This window comes from Xiphias gladius, chromosome 7 (assembly GCF_016859285.1).
Source record: "Xiphias gladius isolate SHS-SW01 ecotype Sanya breed wild chromosome 7, ASM1685928v1, whole genome shotgun sequence".
Taxonomy (NCBI): Eukaryota; Metazoa; Chordata; class Actinopteri; order Istiophoriformes; family Xiphiidae; genus Xiphias; species Xiphias gladius.
Genome location: NC_053406.1, coordinates 20850059 through 20869507, shown reverse-complemented (window position 1 = coordinate 20869507; position 19449 = coordinate 20850059). Strand labels below are relative to the sequence as shown.

The window sequence follows — 19449 nt, the reverse complement described above, 5'->3', positions numbered from 1 at the left end:
AAACTGTACCAACATTTGTGTCTCGCATCTGTATTGTCCGCCCTTTATTCTATCACCTGCCATTCCATGTTTTTTAATGTATCTCATACTATCATGGATTTCCTAGGACTGTGGAAGCAGGAATTGTTTTCTTACGACACTCGCTGCAGTGGTAGCATAAAAAGTATTATCCTCTCATACAGTTTTTCTTTGTAGTTGATCCAACCCTGTGCCATCACGCATCTCCTGTGGCCATGTATGATCTGCTGTGGCCCTGACCAAAGCTCGGCGCACCGTGGTGTCAGCCCTGATTACCGAGAAGCACAGATCTCCGCAGAGCCCAGGAGCAGGCAAAACAGAAAAAGCCGCAGAAATCATAGTGGGTAAGCACTGTTGAAATAAAAGCGGCGGAGGATATGAGAAGCCTTGTACAAAGAGGTGTAGTCTTGCGATACAAATCAGTCAGAAAAGGCTGTGTCCTGCAGCGACGGGTTGAAGAAGGAGCTTGCACCAACTCCTTTTATCTAGCCCGAGATTGGTGATTAGATTGCAGAGCCTAGCAGAGGGGACACAGGTCCAATCCTACACACTGAGAGGAAAAGCAATGTTCCACAAGACTACACATTCATTACTCAAAATAAATCTCCATTAAACAAATACCATATGCATAATTAGTATATAGGAATAATTATAACTGTGATTAGTTTCTCCATGAGCCGACCTATGTAAATTGTGATTGACACCCGGCAAATACGGAGTGCATGAATCTGGCTTCAGAGATACGTGGACTCACACACTGCAACACAATAACACAGAGCAGAATACAGAGGCAACAAAGGGATTCGGGACGTAGGTGGCTGCAAACATGCCACCAACACACAGTCATAATCCAAGATATACAAGCCAAAACTACTGTACGGTGTTTGTACAAGGAATAAACACTCAAAGAATGTATTACATTGAACAGAAGATAAAGCATACTCAGTTGCAGGTAATTAGGTACACCTACTCATACAGTCTAACACGACAGCCCTGCGATAAATCCTACCTTCATGAAGGTTATAATTTATTAAAATTCTAATACTACTTGGCACTCAGTAGAGCGCGTACCTCCGCCGAGGCCAAGTGTTGACGAAAATGGCGAAAAACGCCCCGTCTCACAACATTAAGGAAAGTGACAAAAGAAATTCCTGGATCTGCACCTAAATTTGATGGGTGCGTCCCTGGCCCATGCCGCACCCCTTCGCCAAGGTTGGTGCAAATCGGTGCAGTACTTCTTGCATAATCCTGCTGACAAACAAATAAACAAACCAACAGATCAACAGACACGGGTGAAAACATAACCTCCTTGGTATATGTTATTATTATTATTAATATTATCATCTTTGGTTTTTTTTTAAGCCGCTACTGACATAAATGAGGTGTACAAAATATTAGAAACGCCTCTATAAAACAATACAATTCAGCAGCACCACAAACTACGACCCCCCCCAAAATACCCACAGCGTTAAATAAACACCTCTCTAAGTCAGTGGTAACAAAACACAAAAGCACAATACACCAGTGGATAATAAACACAGATTGTGCTTTGACACTACATACAATACATACTGTATACATACTATATAGTTTTTGCAGTTAGTATACAAAAAATTAAAATGCTAAAATGCAGTTGTGGGCCATGCAAAGGTAATTAAACTGTAACTTATGAATTCTGTAAGTGCTCTGCGAAGGCAGCTGGGCTTGCTGGAAGTTTCCTTTGGTTCCAGTCGCCTTCGCAGAGCATTTACAGAATAACATGACCGGGATGACGGAGAATCTTCACAGACACGTAACTTAAGAATGCTACAGACAATTAAACACAACAAAGAGAGAGCAAAACGTTTTTCCAAAAATCCAATAGGTATTTTTTTTTTTCCTTCTGAGGTGTTCCTGGAACTGTTTCATCACCATCAACAATTAATTCTATAATTTTCAGATTCTGATCAGCTCCCCCGTTTCCTTACGTGCATTGTTTTTCATTGTGGTAGAATAGCGACCATCGAGATCAGACTCAAAAATAAAGATTTCTAGTATGAATACCGTTCTGAGTTTGCCCTTTTGGCAGTTTTCCGGTGTGAACACCCTACATACTCAAAACGTGCTTAGCATTTGTATGCAGCATGGGTTTGGGACACGGCTTAACAGGTCCACAGCCATGCTAGCCGCTCTCTGAGGCTGTATTTGGGCACAGTGGTGCTTTGAGTGAAATGCTAACTGACTTGTTTGGAAAATTTAATTGAATGTTTACGGTAACGAATCAGTTTCAACAAAAAGTAAACATTATAACCCTCACAAAGGTGCTATTTATTGCATGGCTGTTAGATTGCATTAGTTTTTGTTTGGTGTACCAAATAAACTGGCAACCGAGTGTAAATATGAGCTACAATCTGTCAATAGATGGTAAAAACTCACACGCACATTGCCCAAGTTAACTCCTGTGGTGTGAATCTGAGCGATATTTGCAGGATATTAAAGAAGCAATGATTCATCTATTAAATTACACCTGTTGTACGTTTAACACACATGATGCGACAGGAGAAACTGTGCCAGTGGTGTGATGTTTAATCTGTACAAACAGAAGTCAATCAAGTCGATTTCTTCAAAAAGGAAGCCAGAGTCTTGATCGGTCCGATTGCTTGGGGATCCCATCGGCAGGGCATTCCCCGTATTCCCGTGGAGATGGTGGAGCCCGTTATTACCAGTCCGTGGCTGCTGTGGGTTCCACTTGATGTGCACCTTTCATCTCTAAAACCATCTCTTAGGGAAACAATAACCAGCCCTACCCATCCTTTGAACTCAGCAGGTGGGGGAAACAGTGCTGATATGAAGTGAACAGATGACTTTGGGGGGGGCGCGCGCTGTGTTTTGCATTTTTGTCCAGGCATTGTGTGGCTGGTCTGTCAATACATATGGTAAAACCGGAGTCAGGTTTAATGCATATGCAAAAGAGCCAGGTTGTGTGTGGCTTCTTTTACATTTTAATGGAAAAGCAGGGAATGATAGATAAAGCCACTGACAGAAAATGAAAAAATATCTGTGCTTCCACAACCAGAAACCAAAGGAGACATTTTCAGGCTCTAGGATCCAGACCTGCCCTTTGGAAACCAATCTCTTCAGAGCCACTTGGCTTCAGCCAACCTAAAAAAAAAAAAAACTGCCAAGATATTAAAAGACCACGAGATAAACAGTTATGATATGTTCACATTTATTGTGCAGTGACTTTTATATACATACATTTTATACACCTAATTTACATGAACAGAAATAAATTAATCTGCTAATGTTCTTTAACTCATCCTGCTTTAAGTGTTGCCACTGACTGGACACAGCAAACTTTGAAGGAGAAAAAGCACAATAATTCCAAGTGACACATGAGTGACAAGGCAGTAATATGAGTTAATTTACTCTAGTTTTCGTTAGTGTTATATCTTACACGTATAAAGAAGCAGTTGGTAAGAGTTTGAGTGTTTGATAACTTCTTACACGTTAATAAAAAAAAACATCAATACGGATCTATGGTTGAAAATTTGAAAAAAGCCAGTCATCACAAAGCACTGCTTTGCTTTCACAATTGGGTGACAAGGTCAGACGATAAGGTCAGACAACAGAGCAGCCTCCATGACAGCTTTATATTTAGAAATATCTCTCTCTCAAAGAAGTGTATAACTTCTCTATACTCAAATATGAGTCATCTCCCATCTAATTTTCAAACATGGATTCTATATTTTGTGGATATATATTTCAAAAGTAGCAAACATAATTTAGTTTTTAGTTTAACTTTTGAGGAAAATTCTGATTTCAGCTTCAATATAGAAATAATAAAAGATGAGTGACTTTTGGAAAACAAAGGTCTAGAAAATTAAAAAAAAATAAAATAAAAAATAACATCTCTAGTTGTGAGCTATACAATGCTGATAGCAAGTAAATGAGAATAAAAATTAAATTTGTTTTAAAATTTTGCTTTGGTGCATAATCCACCATTTTCACCATTATGCACCAGCCAGACTGAAACATTCCAGTCAAAGTCTTACTTTTTAATATCACCACGATGTAGTGGTCATCTTGTCTATTACCCAGTCAGTTTTTACAGATGATGTGATTTTTGTTTTTTTAAAACACAAAGTTGTATTTGTTATCCATGTCTATACATTCATTTTCACTGTATTTTGTTGTAATTTAATTGAGTGATTCATTTTCTCTAAAATCATTTTTAAATTTGTGACAAGAAATGTAGTTTTTATTTATATGTAGACTTCTTTTCAAGTCTATGTAGTGGAGTCAGTTAGCCTTAGGATGTTTAGTGACTAGCTACCAATGTTTCAGACAACGTGGCCAAACAAATGCCGTGCAGAGGTCAAAATTACCAAAAAAATCTTACTAACTGCATCTTTAATTTGACTATTACTATTGTGCTACATACATTATTGATCACTGACAGACACATAAAGATAAAATACAACTTGGCTAATTAGTGTGTTCTTTATAAAAAGTAAATCTAGCGGGCTAATGTGAAAATCATCTTTACTGTTTACATTGTAGTGTGTGGAAACAATAAAAAATACATAAAACTGGAGCGGCCGGGGACCACACACGTCAAAATGTGGCCAAGGAAAAAATTAAAATGTCAACCACTGGAGAAATTATCTTTAGGTTTCTCATATACACATAATGTAAATACAAACATTAACCTGCTCTCATCTTTTCAGTCTGAAAGAACTGACGGGAAGTCTAACTTTCTACTGCTAGCTTATGATCAACACTGTAACTAACTAGAGTGACATGCCTATGTAACACGAAACAACACATCAACTCCAGCCTCCTCTTACCATACAGAAACACAGAAAGAATTTACAGGATACATTGATGGGTCTTAAGCAGTAAACCGCTGCAAGCAGCAAAAACTCTAGGCTATCAAAACATGCAGCTTGTGGTGAGTTTCTACAGTACTATTCCATAGTTTGTTGGTGGTAAACAGCTTTGTGAAAACCAAGAGTTGGTCATTCTTATTACTATCATTTCTCTCACAAGATAATGATTTTCAACATGGCTCTGCTGTTCCATTAGCCTCACACCCAATTTATTCAGACTCTCATTAAAGTGAACAAATAATCACATTGCAGCCATCTTATCACCCCACCGTAAAAGAACATCTGATTATTGCACACTAGCACTGAACTTGCATATGTTCATGCAGAATGTATGAGAAACACACTACACTCAAATCAGTGGTTGCTCACTATGTGACAGATGACCATACAGTTCTTTGGAAGACTAAAATACATTGTTTGGGAGGGTCAGAAACATTTAACTACATGGCAAACTACTGAGACGCCTACAGCGCTTGTATTACAACCTAAGGTGGTAGAGTGAGGTGCAATGATGTTTTAGAAAATCATATTAGGACACTTGACACCATCTGACAACGACTGCATTACAGTACCTTCTTTAGACAGTAGAAAAGGAGGAGTGTTTGAGATGATAACTGCACCGAGGAGGAAAAGGGAACGAGACAAATTCTGTGAGAGAATCTAGCAACCTCTTTTTCAAGCAAATTCTATTGTCGGCATGTAAAATATATTATATCCATATCCAACATTCATAGCATTGTTTCTGTTAAAACACAAAAATAGTTAAGACTCACAGAAAGAATCCCAGCAAATTAAAAAAAATTTGATGCTAGGGTTCATCTGTTTGGAGATGAGAGTTTTAAATTGTCATATAAAGTACAAGCCAATAAAACAAAACCAAAAAAAAAAAAAAAAAAAAAAGCAATCTTTTCAGACACACATTTTCCCCAGAAACTACTCCACATACTAGACTACAGACCAGACAAGTGAAACGGTCGTAAGGCGAAACTGTGGAAGAAGGATGAGAGGAGAAGGAGACGTGAGAGTGAGAAGGGGCTGTAGTGATGGACCGTGTGTATAATGGACCTTGCATCATCTATGCTCCGACTCAAGGGGATTGAGAGCCTGACTTGTAGCTCTTAAAGCTGCCCAGCAGACTCTGCACCCCCTTCTTGACCCGTCGAGCCACAGAGTCAGCAGGAGGAGTGGGCAGACAGGAGGCTAGGCTGGGTGGACGTGCATCCAAACATTTCTGGTAGCGAAGCTATAAAAAGATGACCACATATAGAGCGTAAATGATGTATTACAGACACGAGACTAAACACTGGAGTGTGCATGTAAACAACTGTGATTCACATTTGTGCTCGCTTAGCTTTCGACTCTGGGACAGAATAAAGGGAAGTCTTGACAGGACTAAAACACGAACAATAATGCATTTCTCATGTCTTCTAGATATCATCTCTCCATCTTTAGGGCTTTCATCTCATGTAACTGTTTACAACTCACCATGCAGGCAGCCTGTACAGCCTCACTCAGACTGGCAGCATTGGGTTCGCACCAAAACATGTGACAGGTGAAATCTCGGGGACCCTCCGCCATTATGAAAGCGAAGGTGTGGACATCCTTCCCAACACCCATGAAAGACAGGAAACGCACCCTGCACTCTGACAGCACCTCTTCATTCTGGATATGGACATATATTCACACTGAAACATTTTGCTGACATCCCGTTAAGGCACATCATGATGAAGCTTTAGCCCCTGATTTAAAATAATCATACCATTCTCCCTGAGCGAATGTCGTGTTGAGTTTGTTGTCCGTTACCTGTCTTGAAAGTATCGTGAGGGTGGCTGGTGCAACATTCACAGAGACAAGAGTCCAGTCATTTTTATCTTTGCCATTCATTGCTGCCTCTAGTGCTTCATTGATTACATCCATACCTGAGAAAGGGGGGAAGAAACACAGACACAGACACAGCAAGACACACACACACACACACACACACACACACACACACACACACACACACACACACACACACACACACACAGAGACGAAGAGCACGATACAAAACATTAGCTTTAGAGTTACTACAGGACCCATAGTCATGATGAGGACAAGTATTCTTAACATTTCAAAGCAGCTGAAATGTTAACATAAACCATTACATATTTAAAAGTGTTTTCTTACCTACTGGCTTAGCCACAGCCTCACAACCAAGGTAATAAACATGGAAGCGCTGGAAGAGTTCATTTTTTGGAGCAGGAAACTCTGTTAAAAACAGAGGAAACAATAAGTGATCTGTTTCCACACCTTCAGTTATGACCATATTCAAAGCATGTCAACTTTACCTTCAACAGGGATGACCACAGGTTTATCTGGGTCAGAGTTGAGCCTGCTCACCCCTGGCTTGGTCGCCTTTCTCTCCATCATTATCTAAAGTTAAATCAAAGGATGAAAATATGTGAAGTTGAAGTAAGAAATCCATGGCTGATCATGAATAAAGAAACTGTGTTGAATTCGTAATGAAACAAAATGAAATCCAGTAGCGGCCGACCTTTGAACACATCTCATGTAAGCTAGTGGCAATGTTCTTGGCAGGTGAGTCACAGCGGAAAACATGACACTTCAGAACTTGGGTCAGATTGTCTCGAGCCACATAAGCAAAATCCCTGCAGGTGAAATCAGAGGGAAAATGTCACATTCATATATTGGATCATTAATACAGCATAAAAATGTGAGCCACTTTCAACAAAAACATGCTTATGCGCACATAAAACCTATATATACACACACTACTGCAACATCCGTACAAGACAATCATTTGAAAAAACTTAGAAGTTAAAAGTCACTGAAGTATACCTTTCTCTGTTCATGATGGAAAATGCAGCATGAAAGAAAAAAAATGATTGTTAGAATATGGTGATGCAGGTAGGAGGGAAAAACAGGACAAAGCAGGGGTGTTTTTTTTTATATGTAATGCTCCTAACAATCCAGCAGGGGGAAGCAGTGTGCAATAAATAGAGTACACGCAAGCTCGATGTGCTCGCCATGACAGATGTCTTCGGGAATGCCAAGCCTCTGAGTCATGACTACATGAGGCTTAACTTTATTTTAAATGAGACTCAACAGGATAATGGCAGAACGTTCAAAACAGTGAGAAAAGGCTGTCCTCACACAATTCTGGAGGGATATCTAACAAACCTTGACTGAAGGTTACATTAAATTTTACTTAAGGTGAAAATTAACCATATGCACCCATTATAAGGAAAATCCTCACAGCTAAGTTAATTGTAAACAAAAGTTAGAGATGTGTTTTTCTAAGTTAAGTGTACCCTTAGAAACCACTTTTTTTTTTTTTTTTTTTTTAACTGAGCACCTTCATATGGATTAAAAGTCTGAGCCAGAATGTGAATTAAAAAAATAATTTTTCCACCATCACAAATTAAAAATATACAGTTTAGGATCGTAGATTACAAAGTACTACCACAAATGAAATACAACTGACCAATGATTAAACAAAGTCTTTCTGAAGCATTTTTTTGTTTAAAGCAATTTTAAGAAGTTAGGTTTAATCATGTAGATCTTCCTTATAATACGGATACTGACCTGCCGTTGTCTCTGCCTACACCCCAAACACGGATACTGCCAATTGGCTGAGCATGAAGCAGAGTCTGGCCCAGGGGGTCGATCAAGTTCATAGTGTCATTCTCCAGGACCATCAGCATGTCCTTACCCTGTCACGACACACACATTATTACTATGAGCAGCCTATCGTAAAAGCCTTTCACTCGTCAGAGTAATTTGTGGGCTTCTATGAAATTAAGATATCTATGCATACATTAGCACACATTTTAACTTTTACTATTTGAGGTACTTCCCTTCAATTCCAATATGAATTTAGCTGGGGAAACTTCTCTTAACAGCTTAAAAACACCTGAAAATATATCAGCTGAAGTAGCAGGATCACTCACTTTCAAACAAAATAGTTGAATGGCGGTTGGCAGAAACCACCAAATACAACACTAAAAAAAAGATTTGAGTGTTTTTGGTGTGGAGACTGAACTATTATAAAATCTCCTAAAATTATGAGAGTGAACTTTTAAGAAGTAAATAAATAGCATTTTTAAATGTATGCACATTAAAGCAGGCTGTGCGGGAATTACCAGTAAAGCATTAGTACAACTCAGTAAAGTCCCCTCACCTCTCCCCAGATACCAGCAGTGTCATGAAGGTTGTGTTTGTGATAAGAGAGCTGCCTGATGCAGTTGTTGACGGCAACACTACTCTTGCCAGGTGCCATGTCCTCCTCAGACATCTCTACCCAGCCCAAGGAACGCACCGCAAAACACTGAAAGTGCAAATATGAAACAAATTAGTACAAGACAGGACTGCACAGGGAAGGTGAAGAACAATGGAGTCAGGAAAGGTTCAAAACTTGAGGTGTGTTGGACCCTCTATGAGTTAACACTGCTCAAATGACCTCTTTTACTCTCATTTAGTTGTGTAAGCTAAGCAACAATAATAATTAAAAAAATAATATATATATATCAATCTATATATCTCTATATCTATCTATCGATATCTATCTATCTCTATATCTATCTATAATAATTTAAGACATTTTTAAAAACTTGCTTTGCTGAAAAATTGCAAATACGAGTTTAAATAAATAAATAAATAAATAACTTGGCCTTACTGCTCAGCCACCCCCCCTGCAATTACAGCACACTTATCCATATGTCCAAGTAAGAAAAAATATTTATTGCATAAACACACAAAAACAACCAATAGCAGCTTTTTTTTTTTTTTTTTTTTTTTTAAAAACAATACTGACTATTAATTAGTTATTAATTACTTTTTATCTCTGTTATTCCTTTAATTGTTTTTCATTTTGTTTTTTTCTTTCATTGCCTCTGAAGACCAACTCCAGATCTGAGCCCAGACAGCAATAGCAGCAGTATTCCTAACACTAAATCTAAAATTTTCAACATGTTTAGGAAATCCAACAGCAAACCCTGATTTACCTTAGTTTCTATATCAGTGCAGAGTGGAGCGAGCTTCTCCTCTTCCTCAGACTGGGAGCAATTGTAGCTATAATAACAGAGGGGAAAAAAGAGTGCAACAGAAGGAGAATAAGAATAAGACAATATGCTAAATACCAACTACTAACTAACCAACAAGATTTCAAGGCACATACTTCAGGTTGATGGATGCATAGCGTAGAGTTGCCCCTTCAAACTCCTTCAGACTCTGATCAGATGCAACCTCTCCCTCCTCCTGAAGCCACAGGTAAGAAAAAATACAGTTAACCATGACAATTTCAACTCTGTTCAGTTTATTCCAGCTAGGAAATGTAAACTTGACAGTCCAGCAGCTTTTTAACAAATAGTTCGTTTTAATACATACAACAGACATATCTATGAGACATCTGGCATCCTGAATTACTGGACAAATGAAAAAAAAAACAATGCCATGCGAAATAGAGGGCAAATATCATCAGCTGATATTGGCTTGTATGCAGATATAGAAATTAAACAGTATAAATGATACATAGGCTGCAATTTATGTAGTCTTGACAAAGACCTTATTAAATATGTCCAAAACGTATTTCAAAACTACTTTTGTTGAAAATATGAAAATACCTTATGTACCAATACTGAATGTATTTTGACTAAACTAAATTACACTTTTTCCAAGACTTACCTTCCACAGTTCCCCTTCACCAGCTCCTTCATCTGTGTTGGAAAGGTGAACCCAGGACTCCTGGAAAATGTAACAAAAACTATCATTACCTATAGTTTCACATGTCAGTGTCTCTAGCCAAGTAAGAGGGGTGTTAGACCTCACCTCAGCCTCCTCACAGGGTGTCGTCTCAAGGGACATAGTGGAGGACATCATGGAGTCACCAACTTTACCCAGGGGTGAAGGAGGCTCCCACTGGGTGGTGCCTGTAGGGATGTGCCAGTAGTATGTGCCTGATGTATCCCGCACTCTCATCCATCCTGAAGGCAGGTCTGTGTCTGTCTCAAAAGCACTGGAGTCCCAAAAGGATTCTGAAAAGCAGAGAATAAAGGGAAAACAGAGGAAAAGGAAAGTGTTTAATGTCTGGTTGACAAAAGAAAAACACTGACCATTTAAGGAGAGAGTAGAACAAACAAACACAAAACAAGGATTCTGTAAAATGTATATATATGCTGACAGCACTGAAATAGCTGATTCTTAAAAGAAATTCCGTATGGCGTCTGACAATCAGATAAACTGGACTCTAAACATGGGGCTAATGATTCACCATAGCCAGTAAACAGTCTACCTTCTTTATAAACTTATCAATAACCACAGCTATCTTTTGTAATTTATCTTTGAATTCGTGTTTTGACTTTCACTTTTGTCAGCCTTCCAATTACGAAAGAGACATGGTTTTTACAACACTGTTGAAGCTAAACTTCAGAACCTTTTCTTATTCAAACGACAGGTGACAAAGCATCTAATGTTGCATTTGTAAAGTTGCTGAGACTAACTGATAATATGAAATGAACATTAACAACAATTCATTCACAGACCAGGGGAACTTAAAGAACATTACTGAATACTGATATAATACTGATAAGATTAGAGTAGTAATATACACTTTACTTTGCTATATACAACTACAATACATTACCGTATACCCTCTTAATATTACTGATTATTGATGATGACAAAATAAGACTGCACTGGCATCATTATCCAAAATGTTTGAGCTGACACATCAAATCAACACTGCACAAAATAAACGGCACAGAAATGGTCTCCAATGCGTAGATTATAGTGTTTCACCCCACTCCACCGTACAGATTGATAAAACAATGCTAGAAAACCTTACAGATCTAGCTTTAATTCTTTTGAAGACTTTCAAACCAAATATGATGCAAAACAAAGATAGATAAAAATTGCAGCAGTAAAAAAAAATTGAAACTTACAGACAATCCTGCTTTTATAGGTAACACTTATGTTAAGTCCCCCTATTTAGCATTTATAAACAGTACACAAACAATTGATACATTTGTTAAACACACTATAATATAGTTATGAGCAGATATAAGGACATTCCAAGTTTCTCAGAAATGTACAATATTTGTCACCAAATATAAGGCATTTTTAACATTACTACAACTGTTTTACTATATTGTAATTTATTATCTGTTTATACATCAGTCTCCACTAGTATACAGCTATACTACAGAGTTTTATAAACCATTTGTTAAATATTTATATTCTGCCTATAAATGATAAATAGGTGGTTGTAAGAGTTAAGTGTTAACACTTAATCTAATCTGCAAGTCATCTACTCAGTGCTCAGTATATAATTTGTTTTTTGTTTTTTTAAAAGCATATATTTAAGTTTTCACCATGTTTGCTCCATCTACTGAATTGAGCTGCATTTTTCTTTTTTTAAATTTATGTTGTTGTCTGTGCAAGCTGTGCCAACCAACCGCTCCTATAGTCCTGTTTAATGTTGTACTATACTATAAATGTGTTCTTTAACATCAACTCCATGTACTGTTTACCTCTGTTGCCATTTGGAGAGCTGTCAGTTGTGTTATCCTGAGACAGTGCAGGCCAGCTGGACTCTTCATCACTTGGTGTCCCGTTCATGTTGGAGAAGAGAAGGCAGGCATTTCTCCCTACAACACTGCTCTCTCTCTGAGACTCCATATTTCTCTGTTCTTCTGTCACGTTCTTTCCTCTGGTATCACCTGATGTCTCCTCATCTTCCTCTGATTTGTTTTCCTTTTCTTTACCGTCCTCTTCTCTCTCTTTATCTTTCTCTTCTGTAGACTCCAGAGTGTCGATGAGTAGCGGTTCATTAAGGATGTTCTTGGACTCCTCCTGACTGAGACCAGGGGTCATTGCTATTCTGGGAGACTTGGTCTGCTCCTCGTTTCCCTGTTGTTCTTCCTGAGTTGTGTTCTGATAAGGGAAGTCTTGCTTGTTCCCATTCTGGCTGATATTGCAGTTGTGGTCCTGATCCTGCTGATTCTCGGCTACTTTCCGCAGCTGGTTCTGGCCTTCTTTGACCCATTTGGCATTGTTGCCAGTGGACTCCTGGTCGCACCAGTGGCTGCTGTCATTCAGCTTGTTCTTTAGCTCTTCATCTTGCTTTTGGTTATTCACAACATATGGCATATCTTCATCATCATGGCCACCCATGGTAACTTTCCATGAAACTGCTCTGATGGAAGAAGAGGTTCAGATTCATTAGGATTACCGTTAGCAGTCTAGCTAGCAGGCTAGCGAATAATAAAACAGATTCTCCCGAGTTTCTCACAAGACTGCGCGAAAATGTACGGCGGTTGCTGGTTATGAATATATTCAGAAGCCTTTACTTTGTCACAAATGCTAGTAAAAAATAAATATCGAGGTAAACTGACTGTAACATTAAAGCAACCAGCAAGATTTCAATATGGGGACTGAAGTCTGTTTGTCATTCGTCTATTCCGGGTTGCCAATTACTGCGGTTACTTTCACGGTTGGATTTTTTGGGCGAATATGAAACGCACTTCAGCAGCTCAATCTCCGAATTGCCAACACGACCCATTTCTCTTTAGATACTGAGCTCAATATACAGCCAGTCATGAGCCGGGTGCGTCATTTCAGATTCATTCAGCTGGTTGTCAACTAAAATCCAGATCTAAAAGCGGACTTTGTGCTAATTTAAAGTGATATTTATCCGATGCCATCGCCGCAGTTAAGAGATAACGGGCACCGTCCGCCATCATCACCGTCGTCATCTTGGCTAGGCTAACGTTAGCGCCAAACAAGTAACTCGAAAGACAGTGCGGTGACTGTAATTTATCAAGCGTGTGTTAAGAATTGTGACTTACCGGCTCCACCAAACCCCCTGTCGTCGAAATATGCGGAGCTGTGCGAGCTAACTACATATTTCCACAAATCGTGAGGGGGGCTATCTTCGTTTCTAGGTGGTGTTTTCTGTCAGTGGGCTCGGCTGGCGATGGAGGGCGAACCTGCGTCACGGACCAACGTCACGGCCGGAGCCCGCTGCTGCCACTCAGGCAACGAGATCCGGAGACGAACTTGATGAAATAAAATCCACTTTTATGCTGTTTCGGGACGTATCGATCCAGCGCTGCACACTGTCTGTTTTCTCAGGACTAAAGTCATTGTACATAACTTCCGTGCCAGCAGCAATAACTACAATGGCTAGGGGGGGCTAATTAGGCTAAATATACTCAAGAACTCAGGGTATCTGCGGGTCAAATAAGGCTTTCAAATGTATTAAAAAAGTTTAAATTTCCCTTCACAAGTTTCTTTCGATTTTTCTACTAGTCTGCTGTAGGCAGTAACATTAAATAGAAAATGTTTTTGTGTGTGATTCAGCAAAAAAAAAAAAAAAAAATGGCTGTAAAATCCCTGGTACCATTGTTACAGAATTCCATCCTGTAGAATTCATATTTGGACCTTGTGTTTTTGTACCTGTTGTAATGTGTCTATCTGCCCACTGACTGCAGATAGATGGACATTAGCTATTAGCTACATCTGTTATAATGCAAATCTTTGCTTGAGATTAATGTTTTTGTACATCGTCCCTGATAAATAAATGTAATAAACTAAACTAGGCTGAATGAATTAGTTATTTTTTAATCGATTAATTTGCCCATCGATTCTTCCATCCATTTTCTCCACTTCCAGGTTGTGCTTAATTGTCCACTGATGATATTATGAGTTACTGCTGAGAATTGCTGAAAAAAATGCGATATAAATGTCTATTAATTCATGCACTTGGTAAATAATTCATCGCCTTGTCATCCCTACTGGTTCTCATTGATGTCTATCATTTAACTCGGTGTACCCAGCAGAAATCCTGGTGCTGCACTTAAGTACAAGTCCAAGGTACTTGGAATTTACTGGAGTATTTTCATTCTGTTATTTTATACTTCCACTTCACTACATTTCAAAGGGAAATATATTACTTTTTACTCGACTACATTTATCTGATAGCTGTAGAAAGTCACAGAGGACATTTTTCTGCATCAAAAACAAGTCCAAAAACCAATTAAAAAGGGTTTCTCTATCTGAATTACAAAAATCATAAGCAGGATATTTATTTATCTTAAATCTTTCCAACACATCTTTTACAATATATAATGTCTGTCCACATAATCACACATTTTTTTAGAAATTTGCTCCACTGAACTACAATATCAACAATGGCAGGTCCTCCATCCTCCATCTTGTTGCCATGGTCTTGTTGAGGGAGTTTGTGTCAAACTCTGGTTTTAAGACCTTCATTGTTTCAGTTTATACACGTTTGTGTTAATATGTTTGATCTGGGAAAGAAGATTAAGAAGATTCTTTCCAAGGTGTATTCAAGAGAGGACACAAGGAGTGAATGAGAACTTGTCGTCAAACTCAGAAGCTCTATGTATCGTGAATATGCGTAGTTTCTTATTGCATGACTGAAATTACTTTAGTTTCATTTTGTGTTTTGTCAAGGGTTTGTCTTTTCTGCTGTCATGAAATCTTGGCTTATTCCAAATAAAAGATACTTCAAAGACAACAGGGATCTATATTGTAATGCCAGCTGTTGGTAGTGTTTTTGTTTTAGGCCAGGATGTCCTGAGTGACGTTTTTTTAATGGGAGACAAATTTTGGTGGCATTACTGCATTTTGGATGTGAGATTAACTGTTGTGCCGAGCTGAAGGTCAGTAAAGAGAACTGTGTGAAGAGTTTTGAAGAAGGGAACTCATTATAGAGAAATGTGTGTTACCAATGGTGAAGAAACAGTAATATTTCATGTTGAAGGTCAATCAAATGATCAAAAAGAGACACAAAGAGATATAAAACAAGTATGACAAGACAGAAAATTGCTACAAATAGACGCAAAAGTAAAAATAGACTCAAAAACACCACAAAGAGACATAAAATAACCACAGAGACACGAGTGACACAGCTGCTCAATCTGTGGGTCTTGCTCTTATGTAGGAGGGTGGGGAGCTGGATAAGGCATGTAAAAATATACTCTTTGCAAAAAAGGCAAAATATAAAGCTTATTGAAGCATTTCTGTAAAGTAGCGCAGTGCGTGCAATAAAGAAATGCCTTTCTTTATGTTGTAATGGCATTATGGCTCATGCTAAATAAATGAACAAAAAAAAACAATAAATAAAGAAAAGAATCATCAAAAACATTAGTGATTTATATTGTAAAGCCACCTGTTGTTAGTGGTTTTAAAGGGCATTGTGTAATGACATCCTTGCTTTGCATACCCCTTTTTTTTTTAACCACAGGCCGCCTTTGATAGACATCTGTCAGCTCTAACAGCTAACATGATAAACATTCTAGAGAAAAACAGCAGCTAGTAGCAATGATTATGCTAAACAAGACTATACAAAAGTTAGATATGTGTGTACATCCGTCCAAAACCATCAACTGACGGCACAGGTCAACCTTAAACACACAGTAAAAGTCTTAAACTGTTCTTTATTCCTGCAGTTTCACGACAAACCATCTACCGCCATCATAAAATCCATGACTTAACGTTTCTTATACTGGTAGTTTCAGGTGACACTGTTCAACAGAAGGAGATAAAAACATGTAGGCAGGATTTTTTTAAGGAGGCAGGTGGTAAAGATGCAACAAGAGCTATGCCAGGGGAAGACGCGGGTAGAGGAGAGGCAAAGACTAAGGAAGGGAGAAAAAGATGTTTTCAGAACAGCAAGAGACGAAGGGCAGCACAAATGGAGGCCGCAATTTAAAAAGACCCTCTGAATCAGCATACACCCAGCAGCAAAATGTATTTAGGTCAAGCAATCGCATTAAGGTGCTTGAGGAAACTGAGGGAAAAGTGCTAAAACTGCAGTAAAAAAAATTTAAATATCTCAAAAGACCTTTGTATCCACCTGGAAATATCCTCGCAACTACTTGATCACAACCTAGATGTTGAAATTTTGATTAAATTATGCTAGTCAAATAGCATTATGCATTTTCCTATCTTAACATCACATAAACTAATTTATCCTAACCTAGCCCAAAGTAACCTTACCTAACGTAACCGAGTCTAGCCAAGCCTAAACTTGGCTAGCGTGGGTTAGGTTTTGACAGAGACATGACCTGACCTAACCTAAAAAGGAGAATTAGTCAAACAGCTTTGTGCATTCTCCTAACCTAATACGCCCTAATCTAGCCTAAGCTAATTTTAGACCACAATAACTATGTTAACCTAACCTAGACTAATCTAACCTAACCTAACCTTATTTTACCAAACCAAGGCTGACCTAACCCAACCCAACCCAACCTTATCCAACAAAACCCAGGCTAAACTCACCGGGCACAATCTAACATAACTTAATCTATCTTCGCGTAACCTTATAAAAACCTACCCTAACTTCACCGAGTTTAACCTAGCCTAGGTTAACCTAAACTAACCAAAACTAATATAACCTCCCCCTGAAGTGGGGTATGGTAGGTGTCCCATGCCTCTTGTCAAAAGATAGACACAGACTGATCCACTCAGCGTGGCATGCGTGCAGCCTTCGAGACCTTGACGCATAATCTCCTGTGGCTGAGCAGCACTTGTTGGTCTCTCATTAATTTCCTGAATGAATCGGACAAATTGCTCCACAAACTACAAACATGTAACTTTTAGCATGACACACATGTACATACAGTATATAGTCCTACAAGGTACTAAGCGTGTGTTGCAGCATGATGGAAAATGTTCAGCAACTGGGCACATGCCTCCTTTAAAGATATATTTGCCCGGGAGAAGGTAAATGAGGCGATTTGGGAGAATCCTGAGTCTCAGTATTGATTCTGCATTAATCAGGTCAGGCATGTTCAGATTCTCCTTAAAGCTGGACTGGTGTTGAGATGATACCAACTGTTAAATCAAAACCAAATGGACTCATATCACACATAAGAGAGGGGTCAAGTATGGTATGGTAAGACTGGTCAACCTATGACAGATAGGATCCCCCTGTGAAACCTTGGGACAACTCAAGACCGGTACTGCAGCGAGGACTTGACTTCAACACCACTGTGAGCAGGCTAGGTGTGCGAGAACACGGTGACTTGTGTTACATTGTGCAGACAGCGCGCAGGAACACAAGGCATCGTTCGACAAGTTCATCTATGACGGGTAAGATCCTCCTGCAGAGCCTCGGGACAACCTAAGGCCCGGCACTGCCACGACTACTTGGCCTAGTTGCCATTGTGGGCAGGCACATTGTGCAACACTATGTCTCATGTTCTTGCATCAGAACACAAGACCGGATTTTTACAGGAGACTGAAATACTATGAATAAGATCCTACAGAGTTGAAAGAGGGAGGAGGGTGCGGTGTGTGTTTTGCACTTGAGTGGTGGCTGCTTATTGATACCTGGGACTAGGAGAGACACCCTATCACTGACCTCTAGTACACCCTCTCCAGGCTCTGGTGCCCCCCCTGACAGTAGGATCTTGAAAAAAACCCAAACACATTTATAATAGAAAGACCTAAGACATAACCTTATGACACCTATATATGAACGTGAGAGAGAAAAAATAGACATGAAGGGAAGAAGACAGAAAATGAGAAAAATAAAATTTATAAAAGGACAGGGTAGAAAAAAGAAAAAACTAAGACCATTTTTAAAACTAAAAAGAAAAGTAGGAAAACAGAAAAAATAAAGGGTAAAATAAAGGATAAAAATAGAAAAAGAGAAAGAAAACAAATAGGAAACTAAAAGAATCTCAAAAAAGTCCTACAATTGTGTCCATTACACAGTACTAAATGTCTAGTGGTTATAAAGTGGCCAAGCGCTGAGGAAAGGAAAGTACCTTGACTTTGTTTTGGAAAGATTTTGCAGTTAAAGACTCTACTTTGTGCTCTCTGCTATTTTTGCACATTTTACACGCCTGATAAAGAGAATACTTAAAAAAAAAATGCTTTATACTTAGGACCTATTGCAAGAGCAGTGGAAAAGGGGGATTTTAGAAACATTGAGGCCATTAGTCCAATTTCCCTAAGCAAAGCAAAGCCTTGACAAAAACATACACACACAGACAGCCACACACACGAACACACACAAAAAGTAAATTTTATACCTTTATAAGGCTCAAAATGTTAACGTCCTGCATTAAAAATGTCTCATATGTGAAAGTATGTATGTATAATGGGGAAAATGTGCTTAAAGTATTAAACGTATAATGATGTATAATAAGAAAAATAAAAGGAAAGGCAGCCAATCCTCACATTTGAGAAGGTGGAACCATGACATTTGTCATTTTCACACAAAAAATTATTTTAACCATTACCAAAATATTTGCTTATAAATTGTGTCAATCAATTGATCGACTGATCGTTTCAGCTCTACATGTATATGTTGGGCTGTTTAATCTATAACAAAGCATCATTATAAGCTCTTCACATGATTTGTACGCAAAAGTCTTTCAAATTTGTGAAGCAACTACAGATGTCAGATAATTGTAGTGGGGTAAAAAGTGCGATATCTTCCTCTGAAATGTGGTGGAGTAAAAGTATAAAGTGGTACAGAACAAGTACCTCAAATTTATACTTATACTCAAGAAAAATGTACTTA

The 19449-nt window shown here is 38.6% G+C and overlaps 1 protein-coding gene across 3 annotated transcripts; it reads right to left on the bottom strand.

Moving 5' to 3' along the window:
• Positions 1–3224: 3224 nt before the first annotated feature.
• apbb1 (amyloid beta (A4) precursor protein-binding, family B, member 1 (Fe65)) lies at positions 3225–13926 on the bottom strand. Of its 3 annotated transcripts, none has more exons than XM_040130904.1 (15): positions 13736–13926; positions 12419–13083; positions 10719–10924; positions 10575–10634; positions 10069–10148; positions 9896–9962; positions 9073–9219; positions 8478–8605; positions 7731–7736; positions 7426–7540; positions 7220–7304; positions 7059–7139; positions 6693–6808; positions 6375–6551; positions 3225–6132 (listed from the first exon to the last, which is right to left on the bottom strand). In XM_040130904.1, exons 2-15 carry the CDS (start codon positions 13059–13061, stop codon positions 5977–5979), a joined length of 2067 nt encoding a protein of 688 aa, XP_039986838.1. In that variant the 5' UTR covers positions 13062–13083; positions 13736–13926; the 3' UTR covers positions 3225–5976. The 3 variants fall into 3 exon arrangements, with proteins under 3 accessions (XP_039986838.1, XP_039986839.1, XP_039986840.1); XM_040130905.1 differs by having other exon boundaries at positions 12419–13078; XM_040130906.1 differs by lacking the exon at positions 7731–7736.
• Between the last annotated feature and the right edge of the window lie 5523 nt (positions 13927–19449).